Source organism: Gastrolobium bilobum, unplaced genomic scaffold (genome assembly GCF_033153095.1).
Source record: "Gastrolobium bilobum isolate Gb01-03AN ecotype WA unplaced genomic scaffold, APGP_CSIRO_Gbil_v1 utg31018, whole genome shotgun sequence".
NCBI lineage: Eukaryota > Viridiplantae > Streptophyta > Magnoliopsida > Fabales > Fabaceae > Gastrolobium > Gastrolobium bilobum.
This window is the reverse complement of record NW_026897324.1, coordinates 182410-205301: the sequence shown is the minus strand read 5'-3', so window position 1 is coordinate 205301 and position 22892 is coordinate 182410. Positions and strand designations below refer to the sequence as shown.

Genomic DNA, 22892 nt, shown 5'->3' with positions numbered 1-22892 from the left:
CTTATAAATTCTATTAAAATCATTTAAAATTCAATCTTATGAAATCTTGATTGTAAAAAAAGTCTTTTAAAAAAGCTTTTAAAGTCTCTTCAATTCTGAATAGTCTTTTAAAATCTATAAGATTTTTTACCTCAAAAAAGTATTTTAAAATTCTAATCAAATACACCCCCTTAATGTTTTTTCTTTCATGGGGATAAAATTATTCTTTTCAATCACAAAACGATATTATTTTGAGATTTGGAGAAAAAATACTTCGTAAAAGTTAATGTTGTTAGGGAGAAACAAAATCTTAAAATACCTTATCTTCTATCCCCAAAATACGTTGTTTTGAGATTGCAGGAGATATGAATGCTGATATGTTTATTGTATAAATCACTTTTACTTATTTATATAATTTAATTTATTAATTTGTATTTAAAATTTAAGTTAATTTCATTAAAAATTTAAAAATTAATTATTATTTAAAATAGTGGATGTAAATTTAAAATAACATTTGAATAAACTTAAATAAAATAAAATTAATGATTACAAAATTAATTTATATTGATTTTAAAATTTATGAACCTGCCTAGTCCGTACTGGACTGGACCAAATCATGCACAAATTATTTTTATTTTTTTAATTTTGATGACGAATCTACATTCTTTTACAAATTATCCTAACTAACGCGTTAAATTCAACTCATTTTAACACCCTATTGTTTTTTGAGAAACAATATTAGGTATACCACACTACCCACATAAGAAATGTGTGTCATGCCATTTAAATATACTACTGGTTCTAAGGTTAGGGGCATTTTTTTTATACTTCTATTATATTTATATTTACAAATTAAATTATTTATAAAATCTTATAATAAAATCTTAATCATTAATTTTTTTCAAATTAATAATAATTTACTAGGTCTTATTTAATAATTATTATTAATTTTTAATAAATTATAACCGTTGAACTAACAAAAATCAATGGTTAAAATTTAATTGTAAAGAATTTATAAATAATTTAATTTGTAAATATAATTTTCTTTTTTTATAAAATAAAATATTATTTTTCTTTTTCTGTCTCTATATTTTTTGCCACGTGGGATACGACCTTATGCAACCTCAAATCTCCGTCATATGACGCCGTTACTTCCCTTCTTTACCTTTATATGGGTCCGAGAATGACAATGACAACGTTTGAAATTCAAGGCCTTATAACACTCACTAACATTAAAGCCAACCATTTAATATAAGTCTCTTCGTATCTTTTAATGTTTCATTCATTCACCAAAGCCACCAGAACCTGTTTCCACTTCCCTAACCTCAATCACAAAGCTTCAGTTTCTTGTTCTCCACCTTCATTTTCTCAGGTAATATTTTTTTTTCATAATCAGTCTCATCAATTCTCTTTTTTCTTTGTTCAACCAATGCTGGTCATGTTTCTTGATTATAAACACTATAAATACAACCAAAACCAATGCATTATTCCAATTTCAATTTTTCTTTTTCTTTTATGACTTTGTTATTGGATATCATAAGAATTGTGTTTGAAAATTTTCTTCTGAAGCAGAGAAAACAAGTATATTGAAATATGCCTCAGGAGAGCTTACCAAAATCAATTTTCACATCTCCTTCAAAGAGAGGATTGAAGGGTCTGGTTTCTATCAACAAGGAAGCATCATGCACTGTCACTGAGGAGAGTTTCAATGATCATGAATTGGCTCAGAGAAAGGCAGAAGAAGCAGGTATGCACTTTTAATATGGATATGATCAATGGTCTCCTATTAATTATACCATGCAACATTAATATCTATATAACTATAACCACTGGTGTTAAATGCAGTAAAATTGTTACAATAAGAGTAGGGATATGATCCGTTTACAATTTTTTTTTGTAATTACACTAATGTAGGACCGGTCGTACACTGTGTGATTAATGTAGGACCGGTCCTATATAATGTAGTTTGTAAACAAAAAAGTTTGTAAATATAACCTGCCCCATAAGAGTATATTGAACTATATATAACTTTATTTGCATTCATCCTAACTTTATTTACAATAAATTTTTCTTGAAAAAAAAATGGTATTCTTTTCTGGGGTGCAGTTCCTCACCCAAAAAAAAAAAAAAAAGTAAGAAAGATATAAATTCTTTGTAAAAAGTAAATGATTGACAAAAGATGCTTGAGTTGAGGCTCATTTCTGGCGTGGTGTTTGTTTCTTATGACCCGAGCAAAAGAAAAGAAACAAATTCCATTTGGTTCTTTTAACGTAATTCATTTTGTTTATTGCTTTTGGTCAACCAAATTATTAGTTGGACCCCTTTACTAAAACAAAAGCAGAAAAAAGTAAGGTAAGATAAACAAAAAGGTAATAGTTTGGTTTTACAGCTTAACAAACAATGGCTAGAAAAGAAAAAAGAATGGGATGCAGCAAATGATTGTTTAGCAAAGCATGATGAAGAGCAATCAGTGGGGGAATGTGGTTGTGTACTACAATGGGGCAATAGCACCCCCACCACTCAATAGTGGTGCAGGAATGTGGCCTTGTCTCCAAGGGATTGGGGATCTAAATTTTGTGATATCATGTATAATAGCCGAAAGAATTATCAACTATAATTTTGGAGCTTAATCTTTGTCATTATCGAATAGGACATTAAATCCAAGCAAGAAGTACCATAATTTTGAAACATTTCAAATGCCACTTTGCTGCCACTAATTATTGCTTGTCTATATCTTTTTCTTTTAGCCTTTTTTTTGTTATTGAGTTAGGAGCAAGGAGGACTATAGGTCAAAGAGATGGAAACCTTTTTAATATTACAGTTGTACAGAAGACCTGTTTATTAAAATGAATAATTTTTTTTTTTTTTTTTAACTTTTTTTTTTTTTTTTTATATTTTCCTTCGTATCTCAAAAAAATTTCTCATACGAGGGCGTAGGTGCACCCGTTTGTACCGAAAATCTTCTCTCTTCCTTGATCCCTTTTGCAGAGAAGATTTTTTGTGAGGCGGGACCATGGTGGTCCCTCCCAAAAATAGAAAAAAAAGAGAGATGGAGATAAAAAAAATCAAAAGAAAAGGATAAAAATGGAAGAAAAATTTCTATTTATAATAAAAGGATCATTGAATAAATAGCGGGCCTGAAGCATTTAAATTTTTTCCCCTTTCGCAAATCTCAAAGTTGTCATTTCAAAAGAAAATTTACCCGTGAGCCCGTCAATTTTATTCATTTCTGATAACATTTTTCATTTTTACTAATGAGGTTAAGATTCGTGAACAGAACACCAATTACACAAGTGCCACAATTAATATAACATATTGACAAATATATAAAAAAAAAGCACACGATACAGGAAAATAATATTTTTATTTATGGGGAATTTTACAAAATAATAAATTAAGGATTTTATTTTCCTCATATTACAGAAGAGAATTATCTCCTACAAAAAATTAATTATATACTATATATTACAAGTAATATATTATTATAATGATACAATTATTTTTTTTCTCTTCGTCACATCAGCCAATAATATCTAAAGAGAAAAAGAAAAAATAATTTTAATATTATAACTATATACTATTCATAATATATTAATTTCTTTTCACGAGAATTTTTTTTTTGTGGATAGAAATTTCTCTTTTGAACAATATAAGACAATGATTTTTCATAAATTAAATGAAATTATGTAATTAAAAAAGTGGTAAATTTCACTGTGGCCTAGTTAGGTGGTTGGTCTTGTCTTCTTCTTCTTATTTTTTAAATATAAATAATAGTAATAATAGATAATAATAGCAAAATAAAACTGTTCACTGTGAAACGGTGTCGTATGGTCTGAAGAAACAACATTGTTCTTTACCCGCCATGATCATCATGTTCTTGAATTCTGAGTGTTGTGTGTGTGTGTTTGTTGAATGGTGTAAGCTTCAAGGAGATACCAAGCATCAGAATGGCTGCGGCAAATGGACGATGTTGCATCATCAACACTCTCCAAAGAACCTTCAGAAGAAGAGTTCTGTCTTGCACTTCGCAATGGCCTCATTCTCTGCAACGTCCTCAACAAAGTCAACCCCGGTTCTGTTCTCAAGGTTCAACCTTTTCCACTTCTAAATTCTGGGTTTCTTCCCTTTTCCCTTCTTCCTATCACTTTTCCATGCAAAATTATTTCTTTTTTATTTTCTTAAAAAAGATGTTGTATGATTTTTTTTTTTTTTTTTTTTGGGTTATTGGATTGAGATAGGTGGTGGAGAATCCTGCACTTTCTGTTCAGTGTGCAGAGGGAGCGGCACACTCTGCAATTCAATATTTTGAGAACATGAGAAATTTTCTGGAGGCAGTGAAGGATATGCAGCTTTTGACATTTGAAGCATCTGATTTGGAGAAGGTTGGGATTTCTGTTCTTTTCATGGTGTTTGTTGTGATTAGAATACGAAATTGATTTTATGTGAAATCAATTCCTTGGATTTTTATAAGTTAAATTCATAAATTGGAATAACTTAAAGTATGTAAAATGACAAAAATAATAAAGGTAAAATTATCAATTGAAATAATTAGAACTAAAATTATAACCAATCCATTCAAAATCAACAAATTTGAATGCATTTTTATATTATTTAAATTTTTTAAGATAAATCAATTTATATTTTATCAAAATTCCAAAAATTTGTTGTTTTTTGGTGTTGAAGATTATACCTTGTCTCATTCTCAAATATAATCTAATTTCTTTGTTTTTTGGCACTAGTTTGAAGTTTTGTGTTAAAGGGAGTTTTGTGTTTTGAAACTTGAAAATGCAGGGTGGTTCATCAAATAAAGTTGTGGACTGCATTCTATGTTTGAAGGGATACTATGAATGGAAGCTATCTGGTGGAGTTGGTGTGTGGAGGTATGGGGGAACTGTGAGGATTACTTCCTTACCAAAGAGATCTCCTTCCTCCATAGTTGGCAGTGAAAGTGCTGATGAATCACTGGACGAGTCAGAGTCATCACAGTATGAACAGATAATAGAATTTCTTCATCTATCTGAAGAGTTCTTGATTGAAGAAAACCGAACTTCCAATGCTCTGGCTTTTCTTTTTGATCACTTTGGACTCAGACTTCTTCAGGCATACCTTAGAGAGGCAAATGGGATTGAAGATCTGCCTTTGAATGCAATGGTCGGTAAGATACTTTCTGGTTTGTTGTACTGTTTTGACTTTTATGATTAGTAGATGAACATGTAAAAAAAAAGAGAGTACGTTACTCATTAAGCTTTCAAAGCTCTTACTTTATAAGAAAGTAAGATAGGGAAATATATTGTTAATTGAAATTGCAATGCTATTCAATATTTAAGACTGACAAATAAGATTATTGTTTTGGATCTTTTTAAAGAATAAATATCCACATTAAGATTCCTTTGCTTCATGCAGTCTTATTTGTGATATGGTGACAATTTGTAGGTAATTGATACCTTACTCAGCAAGGTAGTCAAGGATTTCTCATCTTTGCTTGTTTCTCAAGGCACTCAGGTACTTCATAGTTAAATCTTATGTACTTCTACTTACATTTGTTTCCCAACTTCACAAGTGCCTTTACTTTGTCATTTTCCTTTTCCTTACTTCAAAAAGGTTTTGTAAAATATACTTCTCAACAATTTTCTGCAGCTTGGACTTTTCCTGAAGAAAATATTGAAAGGTGATATTGGTTGTCTCTCAAAGAGGGAGTTCATAGAAGCTATCTCACTATATCTTAGTCAAAGAAGTAGTTTGGCATCCAATGATTTCTCCAAGTTCTGCGTTTGTGGTGGCAAGCGGGATAGTATTCGACATAATGTCAATTATTCTGCCAATTATGCTGAAGTAATCAATACTCAAGAGAAACAACTTAAGGTATAAATTGGATTATAGGACTTACTGCTCTTGTTGCTCTCACATGTGAGTTTAGATTTGTAGTCTAGCACCATACACTGTAAGGGTTTTTTTCCTGCTATAGGGGATGAAATACTTTTTCGAAGAGACAAAACTGGAGGTCAAACAAATTCAATCAGAGTGGGAGCAAGAATTGAGTAGGCTAGGTAACCATCTAAGACCTGGTTTTGCCAGAAAAATATCTTCCTTGTATGTAGAAGTTTTTAATATATATCCTTAAGATTGACTTGAGTTCTATGTCCTACTCAGAGCATCATATCAAAAGCCTCGAAGTGGCCTCCTCTTCCTACCACAAAGTTTTAGAGGAGAACCGCCTTCTTTACAATCAAGTACAAGACCTCAAAGGTGCATAAGAATCCAGGACCCTGCCTAAAAATGAATTTGATGAATCTACTTATTTAATATTTAGATTAATAAATTTTCTGTCTTACAGGAGCCATTAGGGTCTACTGTAGAGTGAGGCCCTTCTTACGAGGACAATCAAATGGACAGTCTACAGTAGACTATATTGGAGAAAATGGAGACATGATGATTGTAAATCCCCTTAAGCAGGGGAAAGATGCTAGAAGGGTATTTTCATTCAATAAGGTGTTTGGAACAAGTGTAACACAAGGTATTTTAATTTTTTAACATAATACTTGCCACAAAATATATAGGGCCAGCATATACTTTGTTCTAGAGTCTACATGGATCTTCCCATATGACACTCTCATTTAAGGCTTGTCTATTGAGACTTTGATAGGAACCAAAGTAGGGAGCTCAAAGTGGAACAAAAACTAAGAGAATTTGTATTAAGCTCACGATATCACAGTGATATTAGAGGCATGTATGGAAGATTACAGTATTAGGATGTAAAGAAAATAGTAGCAGGCTTCTTAGAGGTCTGTTCTCTCCCCCTTGCAACTTCATACTTAATTCTTGCTTAACCCCTCATTCTCTATTCTCCCCTTCTTATACTTCCCCCCTCTCCGAAGCTGTTACAGTGGCTTCATCCGAATTTCCCTCCATACCACAAGTCACGTTTTCATGTGCTTGCTTGGGGTCTAATTCCCTGTATCCCCTCCTAGAGTAAACACTAGTGATGGATGGTAACTCTCTGTCCGCTCCTAGAGTAAACTCTAGTTATGGGCGGCTTCCTAACACATTAGTAGTAAAGGGTTGACAATAATAATTTGCTTTTATTTGTTTTTAATTTTATTTTTTAAGATTACGAGAAGTATGGTTGTGTAAACAGTAAAATTGAGTATATCAGATCTGTATAATGAGTTTTTATATGCCAATAGTAGCCATGGCATCATATCCTAATAAGACATTTATGATTTTCTTGCAAATAAATAAAATGTTATGTTGTTTAGACTTTAGATCTTAGTAATTCTTATTTCAAGCTTTTCATGATGCTTTTTTTTGTTTGTTTGTTTTTATCATGTGCAGAGCAAATTTATGCTGACGCTCAGTCATTGGTCAGGTCTGTTTTAGATGGTTATAATGTATGCATCTTTGCATATGGACAGACTGGCTCAGGGAAGACCTACACGATGGTATTGTTACACGCAAATTATTTTTAGTATGTTTCACATAATGTTGAAGCATTCAATTAAATTAGAGCATTGCCTCTTGTCTTAAATTGCTTGGTTTTTATTGCATGCATCACAAGAGAGAACGAGATGTATGTGGCTTTATAGTAAAATAAAAGGCTTCCTTTTCATGGTTTATCCATGTATTAATTGCCAATCATATGCTTTTCCTTCCGTTTTATTTTTCTAGTGCATATTTTGGCTTGATAGAAACTATCACATGATTTATTGGGGTGAAAAGTTATAGTTACATTACTAGTTGGTACCTTGGTTTGGAGTCATTTCTTTTTAAAATTTAAAATGGAGCCACATTTAAAACTTTACCCACGTGTTTATTAATATATTTGTTGAACTTTACAACCTATTTACAAATTTGAATTTATTCTTCAGCAACAAAAAATCGATAAATGTCCATTTTATAGACCTTGAAGCCTTAGCTACATCAAAAGACCACTAGGTTTAGAATAAGAGTTCAATTAGGATACTTCTTATTGTTTCATCAATTTTCTTATATATGTATATTAATGTGATTAACTGCTTGTACAGAGTGGCCCTGATCTGACAACTGAAGAGACATGGGGTGTAAACTATAGGGCTTTACGTGACTTATTTCATATATCAAAGGAAAGGTCGGATTCCATAAAATATGAAGTCTTCGTCCAGATGATCGAAATATACAATGAACAAGTCAGAGATTTATTAGTCAGTGATGGCTCTAACAGAAGATATCCTTTAAGCAGTGCTTCTATGATTCTATCATAATTCTTCTGTATGGACTTTAGCAATAGCATTTATTTGTAGTTTTCTCTCAGTTCCTTAACATGACATACATTAGATATACGAAACAATTCTCAACTGAATGGCCTCAATGTCCCTGATGCATTTTTAGTTCCTGTTACTTGTACTCAAGATGTTCTAGATTTAATGAGAATTGGACAGAAGAACCGTGCTGTGGGTGCTACGGCTCTAAATGAGAGAAGCAGTCGTTCTCATAGGTAAAATGTCCTATTCATGAATATAGATGGATAAACAAGAACACCATCAAATATATTTAATGAAATTCTTAACTATCCTATTGCAGTGTTTTGACTGTTCATGTTCGAGGTAGGGAGTTTGTTTCTAGCTCCATTCTTAGGGGTTGTCTCCATCTTGTGGATTTGGCTGGAAGTGAGAGGGTTGACAAATCTGAGGCTGTTGGTGAGAGACTAAAGGAGGCTCAACATATAAATAGATCACTTTCTGCACTTGGGGATGTTATCTCTGCTTTGGCACAGAAGAGTCCACATATCCCTTACAGAAATAGCAAGCTCACACAAGTTTTACAAGATTCTTTAGGTAAAAGACTTCCATTTAATTTTTTGTTCCCTTTAATGCAAACTACTCATAATGATTGGTTATAAAATTGTTAAGATTTGGGATTGTTTTCCATTTTTCTTTTGACAACCATATGTGTACAATCTTTCTTTGGGAGGCCAGGGTGTTAGATTGGGCTGATAAGTGATTTGAAATTTGAAAAGTGATATTAATGCATTTAGTTATTGCCATGGTTGTTTGTTTGTTTGAATTTCTGTGAAAGTAACTTAACCTATGTTTCCTTTGTTGTTATTTCAATAGGTGGGCATGCAAAAACTTTGATGTTTGTTCATATAAATCCTGAACTTAATGCTATTGGGGAGACAATTAGCACACTCAAGTTTGCTGAGAGGGTTTCATCCATTGAACTTGGGGCTGCTCAATCTAATAAAGAAACTGGTGAAATCCGAGAATTAAAGGAAGAGGTTTGGTTTTTGGTCATAATCTGTGCAATTTTGAATTAACTTACACAACATATATAAACAGTTTGTTCTTTTTTAAGATATCAAGTCTCAAGTCGGCATTGGAGAGGAAGGAAGCAGAACTAGAGCTGTGGAAGACTGGGAATGCCCGAAACACCACAGAATCTCAGAAACCAAGAGCTGTTTCACCTTATCATTTGCCCAAATATGGTACCAGTGGCAGCATGAAGCCTGAAACTTTTGATAGAAGCTTTGAGGTTATTAAACACAGATATACCCAATTATAAGAAATATGTGTAAAAAAGCATGTGGAAATTGTACCATATTGAAGTGTTGTTTGTACTTCTTCTCTATCTTCATCTGAAATTACATTTTCAGGCTAGAAGTTGCTCTTCGGGTAAGCAAAGAAGGTCAAGGTTTCCCTCAACATTTATAGACAAGGACTCCATACCGAAAATGTCTCTTCTGACAGAAGAAAAATTAGTGAGCTCAGGGAAGGGAAGATCACCATCACCTCCAGTAAGGAGATCCTTATCCACTGATAGAGGGTCAGTCATCAAAAGCAAGGTCAAAATTGACACAGCAGACAACCAACCAATATTAAAGCATCCATTTCCAGCAAGAGTTCCTGTCAACAAATCCCTTCTCTCAATGCCAACGGCAGCATCCATTGACAACAACACAAGGATGTGTGTGAATTCACAAGAGCCAGCAAAGCAGGAAAGCATTTCTGAAGCACTCTTCAACCTGCAGAAGGTCAACTCCAGGAAAGTTCATCAAGAACTTGAAGAGGAACAATTCAAGCAAGCACTTAGTGTAGTAAGACAAGGCGGTATTAGAAAAAGCAAGGTTGAAACTAAAGCTAAGGCCAAGCATCATCAAATATCACCCTTTAAGATTCAAAAGCCTGATTTGATCCCAACATTTATTTCTGACATGGAAATTGCTGGTGAAATGACTGTGGTGCCACATCCAAAGAGTGATCACTCTGAGCCTGAAAATGATCTTAGATTTATTGAGTCTGCTATGCATGGTGCTTTAAATCTCAGAAAGATACGTCAGAACTTTCCAAGGAATTTTCATAACCTTGAATCAAGGTATATATGGCTGACAATAGCATACAGAAACTTTACTTGTATAGTTCACTAATTGTTTCTTTTTAAGAATGATTGTCTATAGAATCATTGGTAATGATAATAGAGCATTTTTGTCATATGCAGAGGAGTAGTGCAAGCAGGAGAACCTTTAATGGCTAGCAAAGTTGAAAACAAAGTTTTGAATGGCTCAGGTAGCAACTTTAAAGAAGGAAGTAACACATCCATGCCTGAGTTTAGGAGGAGCCGGTCTACCCCACGTGGAAAGTTTTTTGGTTTAACTTGAGGATTTCATGTTAAACAGCAACAGTTTTTTTTTTTTTTTTTAATATAAATTATTTATTTTTGTATAGGAACTACCTCTGATGCTGGAGTTCCATCTCATAGTTTTATACAAACTTTTGAGGTCTTGAGGTTATTTTGAGCATGCTTTGTAATTTAGAACTTCGTTCATCAATATATAGTTCTAAGTCATTGAGTTTTCTAGTGAACACTTTTTTATTGCTAAGGTATTTCCATATTTTCCAAAGAAGTTTCCAGTTAAAATATTTAGTACTAATTTTTTCTTTTTGAGAAAAGTGTTTGTCATTTAAAATGACATAAATTTGTGTCATTTTTAATGAAATTATGTCGTTTTGGTGTGTTTTGTCATTTTTTTTTTTTTACAAAATTAGGAAGAAAAATAATGGAGGAGAGAGAATGTAAAAACACACCAAAACAATGTAGTTTCGTTAAAAATAACAACTTTGTAAGAAATATGTAACATATTCTTATCATGTAAGAAAATGAATTTAAAACTTCATTTCCAAGGTTTTGCAATTATTGATACTTTGCTGATTCCCTTAATAAATATAAATTTGTTACATCTGTGAAAGCATACAATATGGATGTTCAATCTACATGATCCTCAATAATTGGTTTCGTTTTAACTAACAAGTGCAAGCAATAAAAGCAGTCTTAATTTATTTCCCCCCCCCAAAATTGATATGCTTAGGGTGCTTAGGTATTCAATATCATTACCTATATTGGATTTAATCTAATGGGATTTGGTCATGACCAGTGATCCAACTTATTTATTCAAGACTTAAATGGATCAGTTTGGATGGTCTATGTTTTTGGGCCAAAATTGGGATCCCAAATCTGAGCCTACTTCCACCCTAGGCAAAGAAGAACACATGCATATTTCAAAGTTCAACTAACAATAAAAAACCAAACCAAACCAAACAAGGGCATAGTGAAAATGAACTAAACGATTTTTGAATGAAGAATCTTTGCAAAGAAAGTTGCATTGTGCTATTTACACCAAGGCTACACTCAAACTTTGCTTATTGAAGGCTTCTCACAGCTACAAGTAGGGATGTGCATGGAGCGGTTCAGTTATTGTCAAAAATCAAACCGAATCAGTTTTAAATGGTTTGGATTTTAAACCGAATTACTTTTTTTTAAAAAAACCGATTTTTAATTTGTCCAAACTGGTTTAAAACAGGTTTTGGAACCGGTTTATGGTTTATAACCGGTTTTGAGTTAAAACCGGTTTTAAACCGGTTTTAATTCAAAATCGGTTTTAAATCAAAATCGATTATGAACCATAAACCGGTTATCAAGTTCAAAACCGGTTTTTTAACAAATTCAAAATCAATTTTTGATAGATTGTGCTATTTTTATAAGTAGTCGTTTGTTTCTCCCAGTTATAGGTAGTTGACCAACTATTTCTTGCAAGAATCTTCATTGTTTTGGAACTCTCAGGACGAAATGATTCTTATAGAAATTGTTTCACGTTATTTTTACGGAAAACATTTCCATCAAAAATTTTCGCAAAATTTTTTGACTCAAAATATTTCAATTAAAATTTGTGACTAAAAACATATCTGTAAAAAAATTTGACGAAAATTTTTTTTGGTCGAATTTTTTTACGGAATATAAATTTCGTCAAAATATTTCACAAAAAAGCATATTCATCGAAATTTTTGACGAAGAATATTTCTATCAAAATTTTCCATGAAACACATTTCCTTCGAAAACTTTTGACGAAAAAAAATTTCATCAAAATTCTTTACAGAATTCAAATTCCGTAGAAAGTTTTCGACGGAAACATTTTCGTTAAACTTTTTGACAGAAAAATTTTCGTCAGAATTTTTAACGAAACAATTTTTCATCAAAAAAATTTCGACGAAAAATATTTCCGTCAAGTTTTTTGATAAAAAATATTTCCATCAAAATTTTCAACGGAACACATTTCTATGAAAAATATGCGTAAAATTTTTTGACAAACAATATTTCGATAAAATTTTTGACAAAAATGTTTTATAAAAATATTATTCGTCAAAAAATTTGAGGGAAATGATTGGAGGAAATTTAGATTTTGTATAGAACTTTGACAAAAAAAATTTCCGTCAGAATTTTTTATAGAAATATTTTTCGTCAAAATTTTTTACGTAAATTTGTTTGGTCAAAATTTTCGCTCTAAATGTGTTTTGTTGAAAATTTTGCTGGAAATATTTTTCGTTAAAAATTTGGACGAAAATATTTTTTGTAAAAAAATTTGACGAAATTATTTTCTGTCAAATTTTTTTATGGAATGTGTTTCATCAAAAAATTTACAAAATTATTTTTCGTTGAAAAGTTTGACAGAATTATTTCTGTCGAAAGTTTTGACAGAATTTAGATTCTATAAAAAATTTTGACTGAAATATTTTGTCCCTAAAAAATTTATGTCAGTGATTAATGACATAATCTTGTTCCGTCTCTAGTTTCAACGAAAAAAAATTTCGTCTCTAATTTCTACGTAATATGATTTTTGTCAAAATTTTCGACGAAATACTTATCTTCGATAAATTCTGTTAGTATTTGAGATTTTTCTAATAATGTCACATTTAAAAATGATTCATCTTTATGTAATGTTCACATTTTAATGCTAAGGATAAAAGATAATACTTATTTGTTCTTGAATTGTAAAATAGTTTGGTTATGGATAATCAATTATTTTATGGTTTGGTAAATAACCAGTTTATAAAATAAAATGCAGTTTCATATGAAATCGATTTTTAAAAATAATCAATTTTTAAAATATGGAACAGTTTGGTTATGGATCGGTTTGGTTTTTTTGGACATTTTGAACATCCCTATCTACCAGAACCAAGGCAAGGCCAAGTGTAGAGGTTCCACCAACACATGCATGCCTTCAATAACCATTTACTTCATAACACTATTGTTAATTATTAACTTCATATTGAGGAAACTAGAAAACAAGGATCCTACGTAGTGCGCAATTGGGACATCCAATTAATTTGATGCTAATCTGGAAATCCATTGGTAGGGTCCATGCATGTTACTTCAAAATGTAACATGGATAAGGATGAAGCCTAGATTGGCACATAATGCTATAGCAACAAAAATATTAGTCATGTCAATGCTTCAATATGCTCTAGGCCATATGGCATTAAGAATCCATAAGATTTGTACTGTCTTGGTAAAATGAACCCTTCTTTTAGTCAAAAGTACAATTAGGTGGTGTTTGGTTTAGGATAAATGTTGAGAATGATAGATATCTGATGAATGAGAATATAAGAAAGCTATGTTTGGTTAATCGTGGTTCCTGATTTAGCCACCTAAACGTGATTCATAGGAAACCTAGATGCATAGCTATTTCTCCTCAAAAAGTCGGCCAAAGAACTCCTTCGCGTAGGTGGTATTGTCAAAAACCTCGACAATTTCTCACCCCCTGAACAAAGCCAAAGACGAGCGTACCCTTGTTCGCGTAGGTGGTATATGCATTATTGTCTCCCTCACCCTCTGTTTCTCTCAATATGCAGTCAGCTGCAACATCATCACCCTTATATCAACTCATCACTTTCCGGCCAAAGCTTCAAACTTTCCTATCAAAAGCTCAACTTTTGCCAGGAAGGACCCCTATCTGCAGACCAAGAATGGCTTCAGTTTCTGGGTTTGGGGTAAGGTCACTGAAGGCCTTAGGTGGTTCTTCTTCATCTGCAGGTGATGATGGGTTTGTTACATTGATAGAGTATGTGGGTAATACAGGAATAAATGTGAAAGATGATTTGGTAGTGTTGCTTGATCACATACAAACCTTCATTTGTATACTAATGTTAAGGTTGCAGAGCGGAAACGATGATTTGGTAAAGTAGCATGCCCAGTAAAAATATAGTACAAACAGGGTTATTTTTGTAAACTTACCTAATTTTTTCATCTATATTTTACCTACAACCAAACATAGATTTTAAAAAAGTTACCTAATTTCTCCAGTAAAATTTTTCCCAACCAAACAACATTTTTTTACATTTATCTACCTATCTCACTTTCCAACCATTTCCCTATATATCACATTTACCTACTATTCATAAAATTTACCCTAAACCAAACACCGGTGTTTTCCTATTCTTGGAAATCTGGTGCTTGTTCAGTGTAAGATCAGAACTCAGTTCTAGATAATATTATTATTAACTTTTAAATGGCCTCATTTTATTTACAGTACTAAGGAGGAGATACTATATTTAATATAATATAGAAAAATAATTAATGTATCTTCAATTAATAACTTAAACTTTTAATTGAAATAATTAATGTATCTTCTATTAATAACTTAAACTTTTGGTTTTCAATTTTATTAGAAAATGGCCAAGGTAAATGAGGAATTGTGACTGCTTGATTACAAAAATTCTATCACTGTATAAAGACCTAATCAACTCAGAAACTTAAATTATTAATTATAATAATAATAGAGGAGAGATTTTTTGACTCGAGTGTAAGATTACGAAGTCTTACACTTTATCTCATACGTTGATTTTCGTCCATTTAATAACTGTAATTTATTTGTAATTAATAATTAATTAATGGATTTATCATTTCTCTTATCATAGTGGATAAAATTATCTCTAGCGACCTCAAAACTACATATTTTGGGAATTGAGATAATTAATATTCTATAAGAATTTTGATTGTTTATTTGTTGTATGAATTTTACCAGAACACCATTCATTAATTTCCTCACCTCTCAACACGACGTAGTTTTGGGTTGCTGAAGATAACTTTTTGTGTGTGGTAAAAGTGGAGATAATTTTATATCCTATGACAAAAGAAATATAAACCCTTAATTAATTGGAATAGCTCTCAATAAACTATAACCGTTAAATGAATAAAAGTGTCGAATATCACTTCTTAATCTTAATTATATCGTAGTCAAAAAAATCCCTCCTGACTGCATAAAACCTCTTCAAATTTAACATTTTCGCAAATAAATCTATCAAATTTAAATGTTTTTTGTAATGTCCCACATCGGTTGGAGAGGGGAACGAAACATGCCTTATAAGAGTGTGGATACCTCTTCTAGTGTGAGGCCTTTTGTGGGGTGTCCCAAGAAACAAAACCGTGAGCCCGAAGGCGAAACGGACAATATCATGCTACAGGGTTTGGGACTGTTACATCTTTATTGTTTTTTTTTTTTTTTTTTGTATAGTAAAGGTCTTTATTTTAGGTAATAATTAATGCCAGTTTGCCATCTTAATCACATGAAAACCAAACCGACACGAATCATGGTGCGGCCTCATAAAACATATTTGTTAATTATAAGGATCTAGTTAAAAAAAGTAAGGGTTTTATAAAAGTTATGTTGTAGGAAAAGTGATTGTGTTATGTTATAGAGAGTCGTTTTCCATTCCGTAGTTTTTTTTTTGGCTTCAAAAGATACGTGCCCCACAAAATATTGTGTGTGTAGAAAATTTTTTGTTGTCATGTTGCATAATGAATGCAAATCCCAAAAATTAAAATATTAGAACTATTTTAAAAACTGATTAAAACTTTAGGAACCAGTAAAATAATTAAAGATTTTTTTACTTTGATTATTGATTAAAAAAAAGTTGAATGAATTTATTTTGGAGGCAGAACTGAGAAAATAATGAAAATATGTTGTTACAATTACGTGTTTCTGTGGTTGGTGTGTCTGTTGTTCATTAGGTTTTTTCGTATTATAATTTGTAAATAATTTTGTGGCTCTTTCAATGTAGTCCTTTTTTCTTCTCTATTCATCTTAGATTTTTCTTATTCACATGCATAAAACAAGACTAATAACTTTGGTTTTACGCTGCTTCTACAGATTCGATATTCCTATTTTGTTGGCAGTATCATTAGTTATTAGATGATTATTTAAATACAGAATTCAATAATAAAAATGATTGTTTCTATTGAAAGTAACTGAAAAAAACCACAACCCAAAAATTATTGTTCTAGTAGCAATACAATTAGATTCCATAATTTGATTTTTGAGTTTTCTTAAGAGTCATAATTTCTAAAATGAGTAGAGAGACTCAAACCTAAAATTAGATTAGTCGAGTTCGTTAAAACTTCCAACACCAAAGCTTTTTGTTTAGCACAGAGAACATAATAAAGCTTGCAAATAACCAGTTTAATTAATGTTTAAGATTCAATAAAATGAAAAGCATTAGAGAAAGAAGTCAAAATAAATACATGCAACACATAAATTGACCAGAATTGGTATTACTTACAATTTACAATACATATATAGAGATTACTATTACAGTCAATATATCCTTCAAACTTTGCACTTCTACCTGAGCATTGACATTATGATCATCAAAACTTATACTTACAAATACAAAGCTGTTTTATTTATTTATGAGAGGGTATATTGAAGTTGGTTAATCTGGAGCACTTACTAGCTATATTATTATTAATATCATCATTCATTGTTCCATTATTATACTGGTCCTGCACATGTGCATCTGATTAGTACAGTCTTTCATATATATATATATATATATATAGGTCAAGATCATTTTACACCGATCGGTATAAGTTACACTCTCAATCTTGATCGTTGGTCCTATTTATATCTAATAGTTCTAATTTATTAGATATTTGAACCGTTAAATGCAAGAAAATTAATGATCAAGACTTGGTGTAAAAATTTTTATTCTTACACCAGTGTTAAATTTAAAATTTAACACCTCATCTGAGAGCCATTAGATCAAAAAAATCAATGGTGTCACGTGCTTACAATTCAGAGTTGTTGATCTTTTTTGATCTAATGGTTCTTAGATGAGGTGTCAAATTTGACACTGGTGTCAAAAGATCCTACCTCATATATATATATATAATATATATATATATATATATATATATATATATATGGGTCAGTATCATTTTACACCAGTGTAAGTTACACTCTTAATTTTGTTCGTTGATCTCATTTATATTAAGTGCTCAAATTTTCTAATAATGTGAGTCATTGAATACAAGTGGATCACTGATTAAGATTGTGTATAATACTTCTAACTCTTACACCGGTGCAAGAATATCCTGCTTATATATATATATATATATATATATATATATGGTAGGTTATATTTACAAACTTTTTTATTTACAAACTACACTATATCCTCCCGGGAGAATGCAAACTTTTACAAACTACACTATGTTCTTCCGGGAGAGCATAGTATAATTTGTAAAAAAATTCAAAAAAATTTGTAAACGGATCTTGTCCCTATATATATATATATATATATATATATATATATATATTGACACCTCCCGTTAGATCAAAAAAATCAACGACTCTATTTGTAAGCATGTGACACCATTGATCTCTTTTGATCTAACGGCTCTCAGATGAGGTGTCAAATTTCAAATTTGACACTGATGTCAAAGGATTCTCGCTCTGTATATATATAATTGCTCTTGTGGAGGAGTTTCCGACTGCTGAAAAGTCTGCCTCAGAAAGCACATGGACATGTGGTATTGAACGTGGGACCATGTGGGCACTGATTGAAAGGCTGGCTTGGATGTGTTTGTGTGTGGGGATGAAAGAGAGAGAATGAGTAAAGGAATATTATTCTCTATCAATAAATGCTAAATACATATATCCAAAAATCCCAATCATTGTTTCAGCTTCTGCAAGCCTTGAAGTCACTCTCTTCTTCATGGACAGTTAAGCCTTTACTGTTCCCAAGAAATACCCCAGTTGGCAATAACACCTTACAACCCAAGAAAATGTTATTAATTTGCTTATGTATTCATTCATTCAACACTAACACTTAAAATAAGAATGTTAAAGACTAAAAGCTAAAGTTGTTAGGTAAAATACACATGACATTATTTTTATTTATACATTCAATATATGGATGATAGAAAGCTGCATTGTCTATATGAAATTACATTAGATGTGGAACAAAAAAAAATAAAAAATACCACACTAGATTACTAGAATATCACTAATTAATAATTCAGGCCAGCTCTAATAATTGGCATTGCATTAGACTATGCACAATTGAATGAAGCACACAGCTTAATTGTTCATGAGATGCATACTTGATCAACTGATTGAGTCATCAGAGAAATTATAGGAACATGAAGAAGACCCATGTGAAGCTACATTCTTAGGAGGTGTTGGGGAACTGTGTGATGTTAAACCTCCTTTCAATGCATCAGAGTCTGCCCTTGAGGTCTCAACAGGTCTAATTTCCTTGAGCATTGCAACAATGTCCTTCATTGTTGGACGGTCAACAGCTCTAGTGCTTACACATAGAAATGACACTGCTAGAGTTTGTAGCATTTCATGCATTGTAGGGTCAGCTCTTCCTCTAAGCTTTGTGTCAAGAATGTCACATGGGTCTCCTTTGCTTGCTAAGTGGTTCCTAACCCACTGAACCAAGTGTGCACCCCCTGGTAGAGTTGGGTCTAATGGGTGCCTTCCTGTTAAGACCTCAATTAGAACCATACCAAAACTATACACATCACTTTTCTCAGTAATAGGTTGCATTGATGCATGTTCTGAGCATAAACAGAAAACAACAGAAATTAGTACTATTCAAGGGGTTAATAAGTACTGAAAATTAATTCAATTTTAGTAGAAAAAAAATATATATATATATACCAGGAGCCATGTATCCATATGAACCAGCAAGGTAATGTCTTTGAACTGGCTTGGAATTAGTACTATCACCATTTTCACTTACAATTCTTGCCAGGCCAAAGTCAGCAAGGTAAGGTTGATAGCCAGGACCTAATAACACATTCATGGCTTTGACATCTCCATGCATTATAGCAGGCACACAGTCATGGTGCAAATATGCAAGTGCATGAGCCACACCTAATATAACATCATATCTTGTCTCCCATTCTGCTTTTCCCTTCTCTGAACCATGAAGTAATGAACTCAGGCTTCCATTAGGGAGGTAGTCATAAAACAGAAGCTTCAGGTTCTTATTGGATCCCCAACCCAGAAGCCTGATGATATTCTTGTGTCTAATTGACCCCAATGTTTGAATTTCAGAATTGAATGCTCCATACTCTTCTGATGACCACATCTTTTTAACTGCTAGTGTTTCACCATTTGGAACTGTCACCTTGTACACAACTCCAGAGCTTCCAGTGCCAATCACATTGGAAGATGTCAAATTCAAGACAATGTCATCAATGGAGAAGTCAAACTTCTGATACAGAGTCACCTCCCAACTATCATTTTCCATGAGCACCTTGTTGGCCATATGAGCACGAACCAAGACATAGATTGTGAGGAGCACTAGTACAGCACTGGTGCTTAATAGAATGGACATAACAAACTTCATAGTTGATTTGACATGGCTTTTGGATTCCATTCTGTCAGCAGGAGTTACAACACCCCCAGCAATGTAGAGACCTTCATTTTCAGTGAGATCACTGAGAGGGAGTTTATGGAAGAATGGGGTGTCAGGCAATTCACCGGAGAAGCCATTGAAGGAAACATTTAAAGACACAAGATCCTGAAGGTCAGAGAGAGCATCTAAATTCCCTGAGAGCTTGTTGTGTGAGAGATCAAGCACTCCTAGTTTGCTAAGACTAGAGAACTGTGATGGAATTTCACCAGAAAACTGGTTACAGCTAAGATTGAGAGAGATTTCCAGTGAAGGAATTAGGCCTAATTCCTTTGGTATTTCTCCAGTGAAACTATTGCTTCCCAAGTCTAGAAGTTGTAGCTTAGAGCAAGATAAGATCTCTGATGGGATTCTTCCACTTAGCTGATTGTTTCCCAGGTTGAGTTTGGTTAACTCAGTTAATGAACCAATGCTTTGACTCAATGCACCTGTTAGCCTATTGTATGACAAGTCAATCAATTGAAGGCTTTTGGGCAAAGAATCTGGTACAGAACCTGTGAGACTATTTGAATGAAGGTCAAGAAACTCAAGATCTTGGCATCCAGATAGTGTTGAAGGAATCTCCCCTACAAGATGATTGCTGCTCATATCCACAAAATTCAAACTCCTTAAGTTTCCAATCTCAGGTGGAATGTTACCTGCAAGTCTATTCTGATTCAAACGCAGCCTGTAGAGACTTGTGCAGTTACCTATATCAGGAGGTATAAAGCCTGATAAATCATTGGAAAGAAGGAGAAGTTTGGTGAGATTCCTCAACCCAAATAGTTGTTTTGGTATTGGACCAATCAAATTGTTGTAAGACAGATCAAGTGCCTGAAGGTCTTGGCACTCTGAAAGACTATTTGGGATTTTTCCTGTTAGCTTGTTCTGCCATGCAAAGAACAGATTCAAGCTTCTCAAGTTACCAATAAGATCAGGAATCTGACCTGAGAGAGCATTGTTGTCAACTTCAAGTTGAGTCAGAGAAGTGCAGTTTGAAATTTCAGGAGGTATTGTACCTGAGAGCTGATTGACACTCAGTTGAAGTTCTTCGAGATTTGAAAGCTGACCAAAACTCCTTGGTATGCTACCTGTGAGAAGATTTTCTGATAATTCTATGACTTTGATCTCTGTGCAGCCTCCAAGCTCTTCTGGGATTGTACCAACTATGTTGTTTTGCCACAAAAGTAGATTCTCTAGCTTGCTGAGCTCTCCAATTTGGCTTGGGATTGAACCTGAGATAGAGTTTTGATACAAGTACAGGTTCTGCAACTCACTGCAATTGCCAATCTCTTCTGGAATGGAGCCTGACAATAGAGTGGTGTAAATGGCTATGGTCTTAATTCTTTTCAGCATTTGGATTGAAGAAGGAAGACACCCAGAAATGCTGGTTTCTGCAAGGCCTAACATGACCAAGTTGGTGCAGTTTCCAATGTCCCATGGGATCTCACCCTTGAGGTTTTTATTGCCACCTGCTCTGAATACTTGTAGTTTGCTTAATGAGCCAATACTCTTTGGAATTTCACCACTCAGATGATTGTCATAGATTGTCAAGTTCACAAGACTTGATAGATTTCCAATGTTGGATGGAATATTTCCTTCAAGGAAGTTTGTATGGAGAGATAAAGTCTCAAGTTTACTTAGGCTGCAAATCTCTTCTGGGATTTCACCCAAAAGAGAATTTCCACTAAGATCAACAAAGATGAGCTCTTGATAGTCTCCAATCTCTTTTGGAATCCTTCCTGTGATGTTGGTTGATGAGAGGACAAGAATCTTCAAGGACATGAGAGGTTGAAAATTTGAAGGTAATGAGCCTTGTAAGTTCACTGATTTCAGGTTTATCTCTATCACATCTCCTTGTGAGTTGCAGTGCACCCCAAACCAATTGCATGGGCTTGGAGGTGAAGGATTCCATGATTCTAATGCATCTAGAGTACTGTTTAAACTGTTTTTCCATGCTAAAAGAGCTTGGCCTTGTTCATTAAGGGAGTAACAACATGGAAAGAGAAGGATGTTTAATGAGAGAAGCAAGGTGAAGGAGAAGATTTTGGGAGAAAGTGACAGATTCCTTAAGCTTCCAGGCATTGTTGAGAGAAGAGGACTGTTGATTTGTTTTGGGATTGTAGAGGGGGAAACCCCATGTTTTGTTTATAGAGGAAGAAGAGCAGAAGATCTGGATCCAAGAGCCAGCTTCTTCTTTTTTCTTTCTTTTATTATTGTAATAGGTTTGTTTTGTTGTTTAATAATGAAGAGATTGTGGTCATACTCATAACAAGTTGTTTTTCATTAAGGTAAACTATATATATATTGATTCTTCATGTTTAACCTCTCAAGTAATCAGTTGAAATCTTATGAATTTTGCAATCTGAATGGATACCAATTTGTTACTATTTGTTAGCTAGTGTTTCACTAATAGTAAACTGTCAGAGATGAAAATGGTGGAGCTAAAGGTGGTTTCCAAGTTTATGCTCCCCACGTGGACACTTGTATTATCCTGTTTTGTTTTCTGCATAACTGTGTCATTATATTTTGTAAAAAATTCCAATAAGTTCATCGTTTCGCGATTAGTCCGTTCGGAGCAGGTCTACGATTAAGGTTTTAAACCCCTCTCAAAGATGGTACTGGCAAAGATTGAATACATGTTCTCACCCCCACCTCCTCAACTCTCATGCATCAACTGAGCTACCACTATTTGGTTCACTGAGTCATTATTTATCATCCCTTATACTTAGTTGCTACGGTTGGCAAGAAATAAGGTATATTTTTTTTTTTTGGAAATATTCCAATCGGTTCATTGCTTCGCAACTAATCCGATTCGGGGAGGGTCCAGAATTAAGGCTTTAAACCCCTCCCAAAGGTGGTACTAGCAAGAAATAAGGTATATTTAAGTTGCGCTGGACTAGACTAGAAAAATGTGTGTAT

The 22892-nt window shown here is 33.0% G+C and overlaps 1 protein-coding gene and 1 pseudogene across 1 annotated transcript; one reads left to right on the top strand and one right to left on the bottom strand.

The window, feature by feature from the left end:
- The first annotated feature begins 1572 nt into the window (after window positions 1-1572).
- LOC133305979 (kinesin-like protein KIN-14F) lies at window positions 1573-10609 on the top strand (annotated as a pseudogene).
- A 7931-nt stretch (window positions 10610-18540) lies between these two features.
- Window positions 18541-22148, bottom strand: LOC133305982 (LRR receptor-like serine/threonine-protein kinase RGI3). Its single transcript, XM_061506249.1, has 2 exons — window positions 19232-22148; window positions 18541-19128 (listed from the first exon to the last, which is right to left on the bottom strand). Exons 1-2 carry the CDS (start codon window positions 22053-22055, stop codon window positions 18671-18673), a joined length of 3282 nt encoding a protein of 1093 aa, XP_061362233.1. The 5' UTR covers window positions 22056-22148; the 3' UTR covers window positions 18541-18670.
- Window positions 22149-22892: the final 744 nt, after the last annotated feature.

What these genes read in the sequence shown, in the direction of transcription:
- LOC133305982 (XM_061506249.1), bottom strand. Translation starts at nt 22,055, where the DNA reads ATGCCTGGAAGCTTAAGGAATCTGTCACTTTCTCCCAAAATCTTCTCC. An exon ending in ATATGGATACATGGCTCCTG is followed by an intron (nt 19,129 to 19,231) that starts GTATATATATAT and finishes GTTTATGCTCAG; the next exon opens with AACATGCATCAATGCAACCT.